Below are 17,340 nucleotides of genomic sequence, written 5' to 3' on the forward strand. Positions count from 1 at the left end.
CACAAGCGATCCGCCGTATGGCTTTTTTTCGTGGTGGGATCTTCCCCGTCTTAGAACGCAGGAGAAGTCCTCAAGCTGCCGATCAGTGGGTCCCTACACCAAGGCTGTAGGGCGTCTCGAAGGCCTGAGAGAAAAGAAAAAAGGAATAAAACAAAAAGGAGTACCGTGCGTCGGGGAAGGATCCGAGTCCTAATTGGCTGTCCACTCCAGAGGCAACGCGTACCATTTCCATTTTCCGGACAGGACCAGGTTCGTGAAACGGGTCTCTTCTCCACATCGTGTCAGGTTGATTTCCCTTCTATTCTTTCTGTCTTCTTTGGTGCGTTTTCCTCCTTTTCCCCATCTGCTTCGGGGCCCGTGTGGCTCAACTCGCTAGCACACCTCTTTGGGGCGTCCTCGGTATCATCTGGAGGCTACTGATCCCCTAGGATTTCATACCCGCAAGGACTCCGTGATGGTCAAAATACATGAGATAAGGCTGTGTGGATATCAGTCCGGATCACAGATGAGACCCCACCAGAGACTGGCTCGTTTCAAGAGTCATGAATCCGTCTGGCTTCTGGTTTCACAGACTGGACGCTTGACACAAAACGTGTCCCCAAAAGTATCCGTTCCGTACCTGAGAAGGCAAGTCAGTCCAGAACTCACACTAACTACCCGCCAAGTGTGGAGTATAGAGTGGCACGGCTGGGTGCTTCTCCTACCGAATCCGGCGGCGGTCCATATGATGGGTCTGGCAGAGCACACTCGTTGGCCTTTCTGCTTCTTTTTTTCCGTTTCCCTTTTTTTGGTGTGGACATCCAATGGTCGACCGGCTTCAGTGGCAGGAAATTGCTCGCATGATGTTCACATTCACCTTCACCTTCATCCTCCGTGACCGTAGCAGTTTTCCCGTCTAGATAGCATTTGCGCTAATCCTCCGAAGTAATGGCCACCATCTCCGTCCGTCTAGTCTCCCCGTTCCCCCCTGTAGCATCTTGAGTTCCATGACCCCTTCCCGCCAATTGTGTAATTGCAGTCCCCCGTCCTCCGCCGTCGGAGATCGCCTCGTTCCTGGCAGTGGGCATCACCAGCAAGTTCCTCAATCCTCGTCCTCAATAATGATTATGCCAAGACGGCTTAGCACGGCCAGTGGAGGGGGCGGACAGTTAACTGGAAACCTTTAACCTCCCGGTGGGGTACGCAGCCGCGGTGTCACCGACTTCCCATAGGTGGCCTGGGTTCGTTCGTCAAATGACGATCTTCAATTCCCTTTCCTGCCATTCTGTTTTGTTTCTCCGTTACGGAGGTCGAGTTTGGCTGCGACGGGTGGGCTTTTCGAATGGGCCGGTATTTCCCGCGGTATGTACTCCGTATGTATGCGTCTGTATGGAGACGTACTGTGACGGAACGACTGTGGACAGTATTGATCGCTGGAGTTGGGGGACGGTGGGAGGTCGGAAAATTGGCGGGCTGGTAGGAGGAGTCCCTCCGTACAGGGGAAGGGCCCCCGAAGGTTAGGCCATTGGGGGGTGGTTTGGGTCTGGGAAGTGAGGTTAGGGGGATCGGTCCATGCAGACGATAGTAGTAATTCTCATGATCATGACGATGGGTATAGAGAATGCGATAATCTTCCTAATCATCAGTTCCAAAAGACATTGAAAAAGAAAAATAAAAAAGAGAACCCAATCGTGGCGTGCGCAAGCCCTTATAAAGGAAATGTCCGCCAAGACAAGTTATATACGCTCGCAATCCTCAGGCACGATCACCTCACCTGGAGACCTTGTTCACTGGCCCGGCCTGGGACACCCATCTTACTGAATTTACCACCGTACGGCTCCCCAGACAAACTACAGTTAGCTCCGAAATGTTATCTGAGCTTAATTGACAGGGCAATGGCGTGCTGGGTGCAGGTGGGTGTGGACTCCGCTTGTCGCAGCATCACGGCATCTGATGTCGGCTGTTGTTGTCAGCCCTGTAGGTACTGTACAACCCGAGCGCGTCTATCCCGGACTGGGCGTTGGGTTCCACGGTCGTTGACTTAGGGTTCTGACCAATTCGGTTCAGTCCAATCCGATTAATTGATTTTTTAATTTTAAAACAATGAAAAATGAAAAAGGAGTGTTTGGTGGGTATTATATTATCTGATCGGGTGATCTATACAGGTGACGGTAGAGCTTAATAGTACAGAACTTGGCAATATAGAGGCAAATATCACAAGGAACAGTAGTAAATCACAACGCCATGGAACGATGATATAGGATTCCCGCAACGCCAACTCCATATTATGGCCACTTCTCCTCCCACAGTCTATTCAATGCGACCTCCGGCTCCGGCGGGTGTGACCCCAAATACATCGACACCTCACTCCAGCTTGTCCAGATGTTCCAACCGGGTCAAGACGACCTGTTTACTCGTTTCTTCAATCTCGCCGGCGAGGAAGACCTCGTCGAGGATGGCATAAACCTGTCATCGGTCAGCTTCGGAACCCCAGACCGGTTCATCTCCGGAGGCACGACAGCGCGCAATTGCACCATTCTCCGACAAACACACACCTTGTAGAAATTGAACACCAGGTCCAGCTCGCACACGTTACCAAAGAACTGATCTAGCACCTCGACGAAGAAGTGGATCGCCTCCAGGTATGCTAGCTCGTTGTCTGTCGCATCGACGCATGCGCAGAAGAACAGCCCCGCATACCGCCGGTACACGACCTTGGTGCTGCGCTTGAATTCGACAAAGTTCGACTGGTATTTCTGGTCGCGGGGCGCCACCAACCGATGGACCTGAGAGTGTCGTTCAGTATCTAGTAACTGAGGCCGGTTGACCGCTTGACATGGCTATAGTCGGGCCACCGTGGATGAATGATGATGGGTTGCACCAACCTCGCCCTTGAGCTTTATCTTCTCCTCATCCTGTACCGCAGTCTCCATTAACATCCGTCCATTTTGGTCGCAACGAGTCTGAAGACGGGGCAGGGGGACTCACACTATACGGAGCGTACCATTTGGCAAGTCGTGTCTTGCCCCTGATCGGTGGTCAGTCCGGGTGCGATGCTATACGCAGCAACAAGGGAGCCACATACTGTCGGTTCTGAACGAGAATGAATGAGAGAACCATCCCGACACATGAGATCCCCGGCGATGTTGATGCAAGGGACTGCTGTGATCTGGATGCTTTCCCAGGAGGTTCTCCGCAGCTCTGCTCGAATGCGGCGGGCCTGGACTCATACTGCCGGCTCACCGCCTTTGTCTCTTCTATCTTCTGTCTATCCTTTAGACAGGCCTGGTTGAAGTGGTTAGTTATAATAGATATATATATATGTATATACATATATGAAAATATTATTACTCATGAAAATACTAACTATATTGAACTTGGATTATAATAGCCTATACAGCTGTGGCATGCTGCCCAAGAGAGCTAATCTATCGATCCGATCGGCTTGGCGCCGCATGCCGCAGGAAACAGGCACCAATCACTTGATCGCGACAAGTCATTGTGAGACGAAGCCCACAAATGCATCAACCTCTGTCTGACAGCTGCATTTTACGCCTACAGCCATAATATGAGCATACACCACGTGTCATCCGGGCATCCGCACCGCATCTAACCCAGCAGTCAGCAGCCACCGACCAACACGCGACGAACGAGACCCAAGACGCTCACGATCCCCGAATTCCCCCAGCCTCCTCCCTTCTCAGTCCCGAAATCAAGCCATACCCAATTTCAACATCATTCAAGCACTCGAAAACAATGCCCGTCTACATGGTCTACGGCTTCCGCTGGCCGCGCGCCGGCTTCACAGGCATCCGCGTCTACATCGTCCTGCACAACCTCGAAGACGCAACCGCCGAATACCTCCAGCAGCCCATCACCACCCAGCTGCTGCTCGAGTCGTTCGCCAAAACCGAACCCGGCATCGTGTCGCGACTGCCTGAGCTGCGTTTCATCGAACAGTACGACCCCGAAGATACGAGCCACACCGCCGTCAGCAAGGATTTCGCCTACGTCGCGGGCCGTTGTCTCGCGCTGGGAGAGCCCGGGGCGCCCGCGCCGGGCCTGAGCTGGAGCGCCGACGAGATCGCATCCCTGGACTCTGGGCTCGATGACGAGGCTATGGCCGCGTTGACGGAGATGCGCGATAAGTATGCGGCCGGCGAGAAAATCGGGTGGTGGATTGTGTATAACGGGGATCCGGAGCGGTATTTCCCTGAGTATGAGGAAGACGATGATAGTGTGTTGGATGAGGAGGACGATGAGTATCTGGATGAGGGGGAGGAGAATGAGGGCGAGCCGCAGACGCCGCAGACTCCGCAAACTCCGCAGACTCCTACGGTGAGTTTATCTTCTTACTTGCTTACTGTCTGCCTGGGAGCTTTGCTTTGTTTCTTCCATGTGAAGCTGCTTCATGCGCAACTGCTACTGACTGCGATTAGGCTCAGCTGTCGGGCAAACTGGCCCGGTTCTTCACCAAAAAGGCCGCCTGAGGGCCTGCTTTTGCTCCCACGTCGAGATGCGATGTACAAGGATGTCTTAGCGCTATTTTGTCATAATAGGAATTTCATGGCGTTTGGGTTGATTTCGTATGTCGGTCGTTGTCTGCTGAACCAATCCCCCGTTACGAGGTGGCGCCGTACCCCTTCTGCCAACTAGCTTCGAAGGTGGCCGCATCCACAGCAAACTCACGGATGTAGTCCTTCTCCAGATCGTGCGCCTTCCGACCCAGGAGGACGAGACTGTGAAGTGGACGACCCATGTCCACCTCCGCCAATTCCTTCAGCGTCCCCGCGACCAGCTTCTGATCGTCCGCGCCGACTCGCGCAGCCCCAATCGCAAGGCTGTCGGGCCCCCAGGCGCCCTCTTTCCGCTCCTCCTCCGTCTCCAGCATCTGGGCGGCGCACTGCGCGACCGTCATGTACCGCGGGGGCTCGTAGACGAGGCGCCCGCGCGCCATGTTCTCCAGCGACGGCTCCTTGACCTTGATATCCAGCAGGACAAGCGTGTGCAATCCCAGCTGGACGTTCTCCTTGACGCGGTCATAGTACGACGACGGCTTCCAGTTCTCCGTGAAGAACACCATGCTGACCGTCTGCCCGAAGTTGTAAAGCTGCAGGCCCGTGCAGCCAATGCCGGACATGATCGAGGCGTTGGGGATAGACTTGGTCGCGATGCCCAATTCGCGCGCGCGCAGGACGAGGTCGGTGTGCGTGGTCGCGCTATTGTCCGTCAACCTTCCCCAGTCTAGATTCACCTGAGACGTATCGACCTACCCGAATGGGTCGCCCACAACCAGAAAAGCGATGTCCGCCTTGTCGGATCCCGCGAGGATCTCATCGCTGCCGCTTTCGACGAGCTCTCGGTCCGCCACGATCACGGGGCGTCCGTAGAACGCTTCCTACTGAACCGACTGTTATTTAGCTATAGTCGCCTTGAAAAGTCACCATTGATCAGCCGTAAAAGACACTCACTAGCTTTTCCTTCTCCACTAGTAGGATGGCCGTATACGCCTCCAGGTACACGCGCTCGGCCTTCTTCACCACCTCCAGGCCCCGGACGGTGATGTCCTTCTCATCGGCGAGACCCAAGCCCACAAGGTACAGCATTATGTCGTAGGAGTTTTAAGAAGTAGCAAATTGATCAATTGCTAGAATTGGGCTGTCGAGGGGAATGAAGATTTTCTGACCCCACCAGAATGCGGCGGGATAGCGGAGGCTGGAGAAACGATGATCCGGATAAGGAACGGGGCCGATCGCGTCCAGGCGGTCCAGCATCATCTCTCCATCTTCTTTCCTTGTTAGCTTCTTCTAGTTCTATACTTTCGTTTTTTATATCTCTGCCTTCTTTTGTTTGTCTACAACCCATTGCGACTCGATACGTCTGTCGCATTTGAATGAAAGACGTTTGTTGTTGCTGTCAGCCTTGTTAGAACATGTCCAGTCGCTATATCCATCTCCATCATGTCGAATGAGACCCCCAAGTATCGGCAGGAAATCCAGCAGGTAGGTCATTTTTTTCATTAGGACTTCTGTCGCATTGTTTTGTTATGCAAGATGCAAGCCCAGATATACCCTGGGAAGGAATACAGCCCACGTTCCACCAGGGGCTGTCCTCTTGATCCTGCGCGTCTGGCCTCGTTCTGGGTATTTGATATCAGGACAAGTGAGCATTTGCTTTCTGCGCATATTTTCTGCATTAGGCAATCCAGAGTGCTCCCCAGCCGATGGCTCCTTTCCTTGATTCTGTCCCATTTTCCCCTTGCTATCTCTGGCCAGCTTGTCTTCAGCCTCAACAGCAACGGGTTGATCGTCTCCTCTCACCACTCCCGGCATCATGAGCTTTTCAGCCACCCGGCCTAAAGATACTCCATCATACAAGAGGGACTGGGCAGCCTCTGGTTCTCCAATCTCTGATGCGGAGTGTTTTAGCTCTGAGGCTGGAGACGGACCGACTGATCAGCCCCCTCAAGAGCCCAGTGACCCAGAGGAACTCTTTAGGGCCACTCTTACTAACCTTCTCCACCAGATGATGTTCGTCTCTGGAGAGACTGCCGAGCCAGCCGTAGATACGACCACCTTAATTGAGGAGATCGTTCGCCAGCAGGTCGTTGAGATTGTATGTTCCCTCGGGCTGCGTTGAAGGTCCAGACTAACCTCCGTCCAGCTTGCGCGCAGCACGGCTCTAGCCACACGTCGCGGAGTCCGCTCCATCTCCACTGATGATTTAATCTTCCTGATCCGCCACGACAAAGCCAAGGTCTCGCGTCTGAAGACGTTCCTGTCCTGGAAGGATGTGCGCAAGAATGTCAAAGACTCGGACGACAAGGGTGGAGCCGACGCGGCGGACTTTGCCGGAGCGGACGATCCCATGGCCGGAGGGGTTGCAGGGCCGCAGGACATGGCCGCCAAGCCGAAGAACAAGAGAGCGCGCGTCGGTCTCGCGTGGGACGTGAACAGCTTCTACTCGGTGCAGGTTCCGGAGCGCGACGACGAAGAAGACGAAGAAGAGGAGGAGCAGAACTACGCCACGCTGCAGCGGCTGGCAGCGGCGGACGAGCGCACCAAGCACATGACTAAGGAGGAGTACGTGTTCTGGTCGGAATGTCGCCAGGCGTCCTTCACCTACCGCAAGAGCAAGCGGTTCCGCGAATGGGCCGGGTTCGGCATCGTCACCGAGTCCAAGCCCAACGATGACATCGTCGATATCCTGGGGTTTCTCACGTTCGAGATCGTCCAGACATTGACGGAAGAGGCGCTCAAGGTGAAAGAGCGCGAGGATCGCGAGAAGAACCGCCGCGGCGGAGCGGACAACGGCGAGAGTGCCAAGAAGCGCAAACGCGAAACTGGTCTGTTTGATCCTCCTGAGGAGGGCCGCACGCCGGTGGAGCCGCGACATATCCGCGAGGCATACCGCAAGCTGCAGGCGACGCCCAACAAGAACATCGCGATGTTGCTGCACAATGGGCGGTTGCCGGCACGGATGCCACTGAGACTGGTACGTTTCTCTACTGATCGTATCTTCGTTGGTTTTACTTCGGGTTTTGGTGCACTAACACAAGCAGATTTGATCTGTGATTCATACACTTACGACGCAACGAGAGCGATGTCCCTTATTCTTTTTTACCTCTTAATTCTACACCCATGGAGTCAGGAGCTTTAGGTCCGGGGACCGTACACTGTACATTATGGGACAATAAATTTAATTATTACATCAATATAACAACGAGCTAGACTAAATATCCCAATTACGAGTGAGTCCGACGCCCTAAGAATGAAGGTCAGCATCCATCTCTGAAAATCAAACCAAAAGGAGAGAGGGAAAAAAGGGTACATACACTCCTGCAACTCCTCCGAACTCAACTCCCTAATACTATTAACAGCGGGGACATCCCCACCAGCAACGCTCCTCACAGTCTCGACCGCCCGGCCGATCGCACCACGCCTGGCAACCGCATACGTCGCCAGCCGGGCCTCCAGCTTGATGACGCCAATGCGCGGATCGGACGGACTCCCGTCGTGCACTCCATCTCCGAGATCACCGAGCCAGGCGGACAGCGCAGGCGAGTAGTATTTCTCGACGGTGGCGGGGTCGGCAATGATACTGGCGACGCCGGACACCGACGCCCAGCCTCCGCTGACAGGGTCGTAGAAGGACATGTTGACTTGCGCGGGGTGGACGCTGAGATCGAGGGTCTTGCTGGAGAAGAGGTTCGTGTGGAAGATGAGGTCAACGCCGCCGTTTTCCTATCCGTTCATCCTTGTGAGTACATTTTTATTGCATGTCTTGGGGTGCTGTGGGGTTGGATGGAAGGGGGAAGCGAAGTACCATCCCGGCGAGTGCCATGCACCGCGACGTCAGGAACTCTGAATTGGGCATCTGCGTGGTGAGCATCCCGAATTTGGTGCTTGAGATGAAGGTCGTCAGGTCTTCGATCTTCTGCGGCAGGGGAGGGTCTTGCAGCGATTTGGCCTTGTAGGGGTCGACGGGCTTGTCGCCGGCGCTGGTGTGGATTGTGGAGGACATTTTCTTCTTTATTATTCTTGGTCTGTTAAACAAGGGTCTATGCAGTATTGTAAGAGCATAGGGGAGAAAGATACAGGTGAGTCTTTATATGATCTATCCGGGGTACACAATATGCCCGGTGACGTCAGGGCTACATCTGCGATTTCCGGTTCTTCGACGACCGTGACATCAGAGGGACAACATAACCAAAGAAGGCGATATCATTACATGATTTCGGGAGGAACATACTACATCTGATACTACTACGTAGTATATACTATTATGTATACAGTGGTGTAGGTAGTACTATAATCCGACCTTCCCCAACCCATTCCCTCCCCACATGCCATACAAACTCACATCATTCGCCGCACCTCCAGGCTGCCCAGGAAGCGCCTTGCCCGCGTTGGGCTGCGGGAACTTGAATTTGCTGCTATAGGCTGCGCCCGTGGCCGAGTCGATCACCTGGGTGATGAAGTCGGTCGCCGGCTGCGTCTGAAACCCGTCCATCTTGGACCTGGAGGCCGTGAGCCACGCTGACTGGACCTGCTCGACCTTGCTCAGGTGGTTGTCGATCCAGTAGCACCAGAGCGTGCGCAGACCCCAGCTGGTTACTCCTGGGGGCTTCGCCGGCTTCTTGAGCTCTTTGCCGGTTGTTTGGAAGGGCTTGCGCGACTCGTACTGCTTGTCGAAGTCGTCGCAGATCTTCTCGATGTCTTTAGAAGGTTTGGTCCATTTGGATTCGAGGGTGCGGAGGTAGTCGAAGACCGTGGCGCTCTGGATGACAAGTCAGTAAGAAGATAACGGTATAACCGATAACACTGGATTCACGAAGGAACGGGTGAAGGAGAGACATACCATCATGATCGCATCCGCTGTACCCTTCTCGTTGGCAGTCCCGTATCCCGGTTTGTGGCCTTCGGTGATGACCTTCTTCACCCCATTCGGCTTGTCGTGGTACATGACCAGCAGGTCGTCTTTGTCGTTATTTCCCAGTACATTGGCAGTCTGCTGGATCCAGTTGATGTCCGAGCCTTTGCCGTTTTGTTTCCACGCCAATCCACCGCTCTCCGGGTCTGTGATGGGTACTTGCGTCAGCTCTTCCTTCTTTCATTCATTCTCCCTTTTCTCCGCTATTCATCAAATCATGTAGCGCCAGCTAGGGCTTAAGAAAAACGAACCTCCGAATAGATCCTCACACCACTGGTGGTTCGGGCGACTCCATCCCTTCGGAAACGGGAGATTGGCCAGACCGGCGTACGAGAGCTCCTGGCTGCCCGCGCACACCCACTCGAGGAAATGCTTGACCAGGTGCACTTCGAAGATGTGCTCCGTTCGGAAGTCACTTGCGGGAAGGCCAGCCAGTCCATTGACCAGCCAGTTGCTGCCAACCTGCGTAGTGGACTGTTTGATGGTCTTTGCGGAGCACCGTGTTGGGTCGCTGACCGCAATATTCTGGTTGGCGGTCATGAATTCCGGCAGGTACCACTACCGATGATCAGTTGATGTTCAAGCATACAAGATAGTGTGTATATCTGGTTGGGGAAAAAGCGTACTTTGGCCACATTGGTGGGTCCGTTGTTCTTCGCGTTACAGCGCGGATACTTCGAGTATACATACTTATCCGATCCGAGCCACGACAGAGTCATCGTCTTGTCCTCTTGCGGATCCCGAGAGGTAAAGTCCGACTTAGAGCATCGCGCATTATCTCCCGGTGGATAGTAGGGGCAAGAGTCGCCCTCCTCGCGTCTTGTCAGGAGGGCTGTTTTCTTCTCGCTTTTGCTGTCGTCGGACTCGCCGAACAGGGAGCACAAGGCACACGCCGACCCGTTGGACTTATTTGCGTCGCTGGGACAGTTGAGGAAACTGTCGGGGATGGTGACGAGCGGGCCGAGGGTCAGGGTGTCCCGCTTGCCATGCATGGGGCTCAGCATCTTCAGCGCTTCGTTCCCCCAGACCGCGGGGGAAAGATACTCGCCTGCGAGGTCGAGGGCATCGACTGTGGCGCGCTTGGGTGTCGAATTTTTGTTTTTCTTCTTCTTCTCATCTTCGTCCTCTTCCTTGGGACAGGTGTCGGGGGTGATCTGCTTTCGAGGCGACTCGGACAGCGTGACGCGGTGCTCGCCGCCCCAACCAAAAATATCGGGGGCCGCCAGCTGGGCGTAGATGGTCGAACCGGCGTCGATTCCATAGTGGAAGGGGCAGCTGTTGTCACCCTTGCGAGAATACCCGGCATCAGCGTGCGCGACGATGTATCCATCGAGGACGAGGTCCGCCGAACAGCGGTCGACTTTCCAACGTTTGTCGAAGACGATGCCAAAGGTCACGGTGGGCTTGAGGTGGAGGGCGATCTCGCCGTGGGCCTGCACGGAGAAGTCGAAGGTGGGATCGCCGATGGTTTGTGTGCCGTCGCGGTCTGGCTTGTCGAGAGTTTCGGCTGGGTGTTCTTTGGTTTGAGGGTAGGTCTGCTGCACCTCCCAGGAGGCAAGCGTCACGGCTGCTTCGAGATGACCGGATACCACGAGGGAGGCATCCGCCGAGGCATACACTGCCAGGTTTGGACCGACGGTAACTACCCCGGGCACGCGGAAGGTGGCGCCAGGGAAGTCGTCCAGGCCGAGTAACTTGATATCGCCCGTAGAGTAGGTCAACGAGGCCACTGCGTCCAGCTCGAACCTGGCTTTCACTTCGCCCTTGTTCTTGAAATAGAGATACGAGTTGCTGAGGTTCAGGCCGTCGTGAAGCGTCGTGATGATGGTCAGACCGAAAGAGGTCTCGACATCGAGCTCTGCCGTGATCGTTGACCGGATATTTGCTTGAGCCTGTGTTCCTGTTAACAGACACTTCCCGATGACAATGCCAGGATGAAGGGGGGAGCAAAGTAACGAACCTGTGCCGGGCCAACCGGACATGGGCCAAACTGTTGATCAATCAAAACGAGTTCGACCTTCTCATTGACCTTATGGTTGAGCTCTTCAGTGACCTCGGCCTTGCCGACAACGATCAAGTTCGCCAGCCAGTTGAGGACACCTTCTCCAAACCATCTCTTATGCAGTTGGTCACGGTCCATGCCACCATGATGATAGGCGTCCCGCCATTCGTCCTCGATCCAACGCTTGCGGTTCTTATGGTAGCCTGTCTCAGAACGCTTCTTCTTATTCATGTGTCTTTCGTCTTTCCCTTCCGCAGGCCTGTCCACCACGGAGTCCCAGTATCCCGGCTGGTTACTGAAATCGATCCGCATCTGGGATTCGCCAAAGGCACGCGGCACACGCTGGAAGTCATAGTCGAACGTGAGGTCGTAGACCGAGGCGCCGCCCAGATCCCGCTTGACGTTGGCCAGATGGCCGGGGAGAGACTGGTCCTCAGAGACGTCGAACGACTTGGCGACTGCGTAGCGGCCGGGACCACATCGAGGAGGCATCTGGAGGATGGTCCCGGGGACACCATCGCCGCGGTGGATGTGGTCACATCGACCGCTGGTAGGATCAGCGCAGATCATTCGGACGGTGTGTGCCTCTTCGCTGTCGCTATCGGGACAGCCCATCAGCTCCCACGGGGATCCATCCCTCTTGTCCAGACTGACGTGCACCTCGTCGGGGGCAGTGATCACCACGAAGCCAAAGGCAGCGTCCTTTATCTCTCGTTAGCATTCGTGGCACGTCTATACTTATACTACAGGACAAGGGGGTGCATACATCCGGCTCATCTTCATCGTCCACTTTTGTGTCGCCTGTGCCCCAGGTATCGTCGATCTGCAGGTTGAAATCCGGGTCGTCGGAATCAGCCAGGGGCGGATTTGGGAACAGATATTCCAGCGGCACGGGGAGGAATGGAGTCTCGCCACTCTCCGGCGTACAACAGAAGGCTCTCTGGCGAGCACTGCAAAAGACAAGGACAACCATTCGTTAGCTGTCAATTCGGTAAACGAATGGCGGAAAAATCGCAAGGAGACTAACGTAGGGAAGCAGTCCTCTCCTTCACCGTAGGGACTGAGCGTGAGCTCGACATCGATCCCAGTTTCACAATGGTTATCATCGCAGCTGTGAATTCCGCGGCCTGGTCCTCCCTGTTTCTCTTATTAGACACTTGTACTGAGGCTTAGGTTAGGAAGAAGGGAAACCCACCGCCCAGTAGCAGTCTTTCCAGTTCTTAATCTCTTTTTTGGAGCAGCAGTATGACCGTCTGTTGTCCATGTCGATGTCGTCCAGGATATCCCCTAGGGCTTGACCCACCAGCCCCGCGAAATCCAGAGTGTCTGCTATGGTGGTCAGGAACGTTCCTGCGAAGGTCATAATTTCCTGGTCATCAGAGCATTGGTCCGCCCAGCCGCAGTTGATGCCACCGCCAGCAGCGACCTCGGGGATGGGGCAACAGTAGAATTGACGACCTGCTCTTGTTAGACATCTGGCAAAGAAGCCAAAGGGATCCAGGATATGATGAAGAGCCGACTTACCGTCCGAGCAGTGTCCATTGCCTCCGTCTACTGCGGAAGCCAGAGCTACCTCTCCGCCATGACACTGTCCATTGCACAATGGAGGCCCACCGCGCCAGTTGCACGTCTCTGGGTCCGGGGCGGCGGAGATAGGGCAGCAGATCCGCGAGACGCCGTCGCCATCGGGACAGTCGAAATCGGTCATCTCGATGTATCCGGTGCCGCACTTCTTGCCACATTCCGTCGTTACGCAGTTGCCAGGATGTTTACTCTCCCAGTAGCTGGTGTCATCCTTGAGACTGTCCGACATGACAAGGTCCTGCGGGTATAGCACGCCCCGCAAGGCGTCGCGATTGCGATCATCCTGGTCGATGGCCCAGAGCAGAAGACCACCCAGGCCCTTCTTGTTAGCAAACTTGATCTTCTGCTGGAAGGTCTGCTGGTCGTCGTACGAGATCCACTGGTTATTCCAGACGATGTACTTGATCGCGAATTCCTTGTCGTACACCGGGGTCAGGTCGTCCTGCGCGATAATGTCGACAATCTCGCTGTAAGCGAGAATTCCCGTGGAGTCGGTGCAGGCGCCCTTCTTGCCGCCGCCTTTGTAGATACAGCCTGGTATGTCGCATTTCTTATCCTTGAGCTCAAAGGTGCGGGAGTAGAAGGCTAGGCCCATATTGACCTTCTTCGCAGGCACCTTATTTCGCCACAGGAGGTCGAGAGCCAGGTCGATCTCGGTCAGGTTGGTGTGTCCCAGCACGTGTTTGCCAATCGTGCTGTTCGCGTCCCATATGCCGTGGAGGTCGTAACTCATCAAATTGATGTAGTGGGAGGCTTCGACCATCTCGTATATTTCGAACCAGCGAAGATACCAGTACGAGGTCGGCGCTGTGAAGGACAGCTCGAAGTCTAGCCCCTCGTCTTTGAATGCCTTGCGGATGTCCTTCATCAGCTTCACATAGTTCTTGCCGTCGTTCTTCCCGTCCCATTTGGGCGGCTGGCGATCTGGCGCGCCGGGGTATTCCCAGTCGATATCGACGGAGTTGAACCCATAGTGGCGCATAAACGAGAGAAGGTTCTTGATGAACTTCGAACGTTTCTGGGCTGTGGAACTGAGGTCTGCAAAGACCCCCTGGGTGTCGGTGTGGTTGTCATTGAACGTCCAGCCACCCAACGACACCCCCAGGACCACTTTCGGATTACGCTCTTTCAAGGAGGTGAACTCCTTGAGTGTTTTTTCCGGGACATCAGGCATGGGCCCGATTTCATAATCATCCGGGGAGATGTAAGCGAAGGCATCTTCCGTTCATTCTTCATTAGCATGTTTTGGAAAAAGAGGTGAGGAAGAAGAGAAGAAGAGGATGGAGAACATACAGTTTACATGAGTCAAGCTCTCTACAGGGATCTGATGGATCTTCATGCCCGTGCAGCTCTTGTCATGCTTCCACGCTTCATAATACCCGATGATGCGCTCCTGCACATTTCCATCGGACGCGCCAGAACCCGGCTGCTTGCAGTTACTCTGGCACCCTTTCCCGCAGAACTCCTCCGTCGTTCCGCAGAAGCCATACTCGCTGCAGCAGACGTTCAGAGGGCATTTGGTGCCCTTTTTCTTAGCATCTTTGCCGCATTCTGCATGGGCATCGCAGTTGCTCCAGCAGGCGTCGTTGGGCGATTTACCAGTAGTACCGCAGTAGGTCTTGCCGAAGCCGCAGTTTCCGGACTTGCCGCAGCAGGCTCCATTCTTGCAAGGCTTTTTCTTGCTACAAACGTATTCATCATTCTGGAGAAGCGTCCGGAGCGGTGCGAGAGATACACCCCGGATGTCGTCAAAGTAGTCAACGGAGTCCGCGGAGTCCACGGAGTCTACCTCAGCGAGGACGCTGGACAGGAAGAGAAATGCGACAAGAATCTGGCTCAGTATCCCTCGAGTCATGGCCAAGGAGACTTGGATTGATGTAGCCCAAGAAACTCCGGGGGAATTGGGCCATGATCTGCTAAATACTGGTCTCTCTCCCGTCGAGGCTCAACGCCGAATAACCCCTCTCATTCGACGCCCAAGGATACGTCTTACACAGCCTTGCGTGCATACCTCCGAGGATTTAAATTGAGACTCCTGGAATGTGGAGTTTCTATCATCCAACGGAGGTGCTACGCGGCCAAAAATTCGTCGACCCAGCAAGGGTTGATTTAGTCTCAGTTCGGGATGCTTTAGAACAGCCAAGGTCAGGTACCCCGTCTCAGTCTTGAGTTAATGCGGGAGCAAGCAGGAGGCTTGCATTTTCTCGGGGCTCACATTTTTCGGAAAGCCCCTCGATGTCAGAGACTCATGTTATGGCAGTGAGACACGTGCTGCAAGGGTTTTGATATTGGAATGTCTGAGATGAGGGAGGAGACGGCGCAAAACCGTTTTACTCGGTAGCTTTGGCTGGAGCACGTCTTCGATACCCACCCGTGAGATTGGGATCCTAATTCAAGCTCGAGTTTACTAGCCGGAGATACCAGAGGGGTTCGTTCCGTGGAATGTTTTTGATTTATTTCCTTAAATGCAAAGCGGATAACGATCCCCGCGGTTGATGTCCCACTTGACCAGCGGATTTTACTACTACCGCTACGATGACAATGGCCTGGTGGTCAATTATTCTGCTCTGGTGTAGTCTTGCGACATGCTGGCAGGTCTTTCCAGACTCAGCAGTCGATGACTATGAGAAGAAGTGTGCGGATGCTCTGTCGACCAATATCACCACCTGCCTGAAAGCAGTCCACGGACTGAGTTCCAATAACCACTACTCCCAACACGGTCTCGATGTCATTTGTAAGGATGAGTGTCGTGGTAACCTCCAGAAATACGAGCAAACGGTGAAGAAGGCATGTCCTGGAGTCACCTATACCAGCGAATGGGGGAATGATTTCCCCATTTCTGCTGTTGCAAGCACGCTGGTCTTCAATTTCAACCAGACTTGCCTCAAGGACGAGGGAAAATACTGCAACCTGGTTCTGGGGAACCTGACCAAGAATGACGGAGATCAATGCCACAAGTGTACCCTGTTGAAACTGCGCAACGAGGCGCAGTTTCCGTATGGGAGCGGACCCAAGGTGTACTCGGAGGCCTATCCCAGCTTCACGTCCTCCTGTGGATTCACCGGATACCCTGTGACAGCCCCTCCGACTTCGAAGCCTTCTCCGTATGCTCCCTCTCCTCTTGGTCGGGGCGAAAGCTGACTGGTCCAGATCGACAAGTAAGAATTCAACTTCCACCTCGGTGTCAGCGACACCGACAAGCTCCGCCTGCAAGGGTGAGAAGTATACGATTAAGAAGGGAGATACTTGCGAGTCCGTATCTAAGTCTCAGAGTGTTGCCACCATGCAGCTTCTTCTCGACAACGAACTGCAAGCCTACTGCCATAACTTCCCCACAAAGGGAGATCTATGTATCATGAACCAGTGTGCGGTCTACACCGTCAAGGACGGCGACACTTGCAAGAGCGTTGCCAAGGCACACAATATCACGACCGTCCAGCTCCGTTCGTACAATCCCTGGATCGACGGCAATTGCTACAACTTCAACCGCGCGATCGGCACACAGATCTGCATGGACGAGCCGGGAGACAAATATCGTCCGCCATCGCGACCCGTTGGGATTCCAACCAGCGTTTCTTCAGCGACGACTGCCAGCACTGCTGCTCCCACGCCGACCAACGTGGCGGATAAAACAACAAAACAGTGTGGAAAGTACTACGCCGTCAAGAAGGGGGAGGATTGCGGTACCATGGTGAAAAGATTTGGTATCAGCAGGGAGGACCTGGGGATTCTCAATCCCGGTTTGAACGCGAAGTAGGCCCCTTTACACCATCGCTATGAAGTATTTTTGATCATATTGCTGATACGATTGAATGAACAGCTGCACCAACCTTCTTTCCGACGTGAGCTACTGCGTGACGCCGGTGGAAGATATCAACAACTACCCCGGTGCCCCGGGGTATGTTCCCTCTTATTCCACCATCGCCTGGGACACTCTCCCTTCAGCGACATACAAACCTGTTCTCAAACCCCATAAGTTGCCGTTAGCACGAGGGACGTCCAAAGACTGTCAAGTATACGCCGACGGCGAGGACCTGCAGTATGACTTTGGGGTGACTCCGTGCAAGGCAGCGGAAGTTATCTGGGAGATCAACGAGAAGCAGCTTCTAGACTGGAATCCATCGCTGCGCTCTGGTGGTAAAGGTAATGACACCAGCTGCTCGTTTGAAAAGAACAAGCGATATTGTCTGCAGATGAAGGGGTGGGGAGCGGATTCAAATTCATCATCCTCCGAGAGTTCCACCACGTCTAAACCAAGTGCAACTCCAAAGTAAAATGGCCAGGGCCCGTCCATGTGAACTGCAATGGTTACAATAGCTCTACTAGGGGAGTTAGCAGGAATC

At 54.3% G+C, this 17,340-nt stretch overlaps 7 protein-coding genes across 7 annotated transcripts; 3 read left to right on the plus strand and 4 right to left on the minus strand.

The window, feature by feature from the left end:
- Window positions 1-2,133: 2,133 nt before the first annotated feature.
- Window positions 2,134-3,153, minus strand: P168DRAFT_287037 (AP-2 complex subunit sigma). Its single transcript, XM_024836483.1, has 5 exons — window positions 3,065-3,153; window positions 2,968-3,007; window positions 2,865-2,894; window positions 2,535-2,765; window positions 2,134-2,445 (listed from the first exon to the last, which is right to left on the minus strand). Exons 1-5 carry the CDS (start codon window positions 3,097-3,099, stop codon window positions 2,344-2,346), a joined length of 438 nt encoding a protein of 145 aa, XP_024697558.1. The 5' UTR covers window positions 3,100-3,153; the 3' UTR covers window positions 2,134-2,343.
- Window positions 3,154-3,507: 354 nt separating this feature from the next.
- On the plus strand, window positions 3,508-4,768 carry P168DRAFT_287038 (uncharacterized protein). The gene is made up of 2 exons (XM_024836484.1): window positions 3,508-4,317; window positions 4,419-4,768. Exons 1-2 carry the CDS (start codon window positions 3,736-3,738, stop codon window positions 4,467-4,469), a joined length of 633 nt encoding a protein of 210 aa, XP_024697559.1. The 5' UTR covers window positions 3,508-3,735; the 3' UTR covers window positions 4,470-4,768.
- On the minus strand, window positions 4,482-5,624 carry dph5 (diphthine synthase). Its single transcript, XM_024834794.1, has 3 exons — window positions 5,451-5,624; window positions 5,253-5,377; window positions 4,482-5,198 (listed from the first exon to the last, which is right to left on the minus strand). The coding sequence occupies exons 1-3, from the start codon at window positions 5,583-5,585 to the stop codon at window positions 4,601-4,603; spliced, it is 858 nt and encodes a 285-aa protein (XP_024697560.1). The 5' UTR covers window positions 5,586-5,624; the 3' UTR covers window positions 4,482-4,600.
- Window positions 5,625-6,156: 532 nt separating this feature from the next.
- P168DRAFT_27602 (transcriptional regulator SPT3) lies at window positions 6,157-7,716 on the plus strand. The gene is made up of 3 exons (XM_024835528.1): window positions 6,157-6,594; window positions 6,643-7,473; window positions 7,541-7,716. Exons 1-3 carry the CDS (start codon window positions 6,313-6,315, stop codon window positions 7,544-7,546), a joined length of 1,119 nt encoding a protein of 372 aa, XP_024697561.1. The 5' UTR covers window positions 6,157-6,312; the 3' UTR covers window positions 7,547-7,716.
- P168DRAFT_287039 (blue light-inducible protein Bli-3) lies at window positions 7,620-8,391 on the minus strand. Its single transcript, XM_024836485.1, has 3 exons — window positions 8,305-8,391; window positions 7,814-8,222; window positions 7,620-7,743 (listed from the first exon to the last, which is right to left on the minus strand). Exons 1-3 carry the CDS (start codon window positions 8,305-8,307, stop codon window positions 7,724-7,726), a joined length of 432 nt encoding a protein of 143 aa, XP_024697562.1. The 5' UTR covers window positions 8,308-8,391; the 3' UTR covers window positions 7,620-7,723.
- A 241-nt stretch (window positions 8,392-8,632) lies between these two features.
- Window positions 8,633-14,852, minus strand: P168DRAFT_315011 (uncharacterized protein; the record flags this gene model as incomplete). The annotated part of the gene is made up of 11 exons (XM_024839855.1): window positions 8,633-8,653; window positions 8,842-9,258; window positions 9,340-9,557; window positions 9,663-9,969; window positions 10,038-11,303; window positions 11,372-12,115; window positions 12,180-12,363; window positions 12,441-12,550; window positions 12,609-12,871; window positions 12,938-14,215; window positions 14,291-14,852. The coding sequence occupies 11 exons, from the start codon at window positions 14,850-14,852 to the stop codon at window positions 8,633-8,635; spliced, it is 5,370 nt and encodes a 1,789-aa protein (XP_024697563.1).
- A 686-nt stretch (window positions 14,853-15,538) lies between these two features.
- Window positions 15,539-17,249, plus strand: P168DRAFT_315012 (LysM peptidoglycan-binding domain-containing protein; the record flags this gene model as incomplete). The annotated part of the gene is made up of 4 exons (XM_024839856.1): window positions 15,539-16,101; window positions 16,148-16,750; window positions 16,818-17,140; window positions 17,191-17,249. 4 exons carry the CDS (start codon window positions 15,539-15,541, stop codon window positions 17,247-17,249), a joined length of 1,548 nt encoding a protein of 515 aa, XP_024697564.1.
- Window positions 17,250-17,340: the final 91 nt, after the last annotated feature.

The sequence above is a fragment of the Aspergillus campestris genome (genome assembly GCF_002847485.1).
Source record: "Aspergillus campestris IBT 28561 chromosome Unknown P168scaffold_1, whole genome shotgun sequence".
Classification (NCBI taxonomy): domain Eukaryota; kingdom Fungi; phylum Ascomycota; class Eurotiomycetes; order Eurotiales; family Aspergillaceae; genus Aspergillus; species Aspergillus campestris.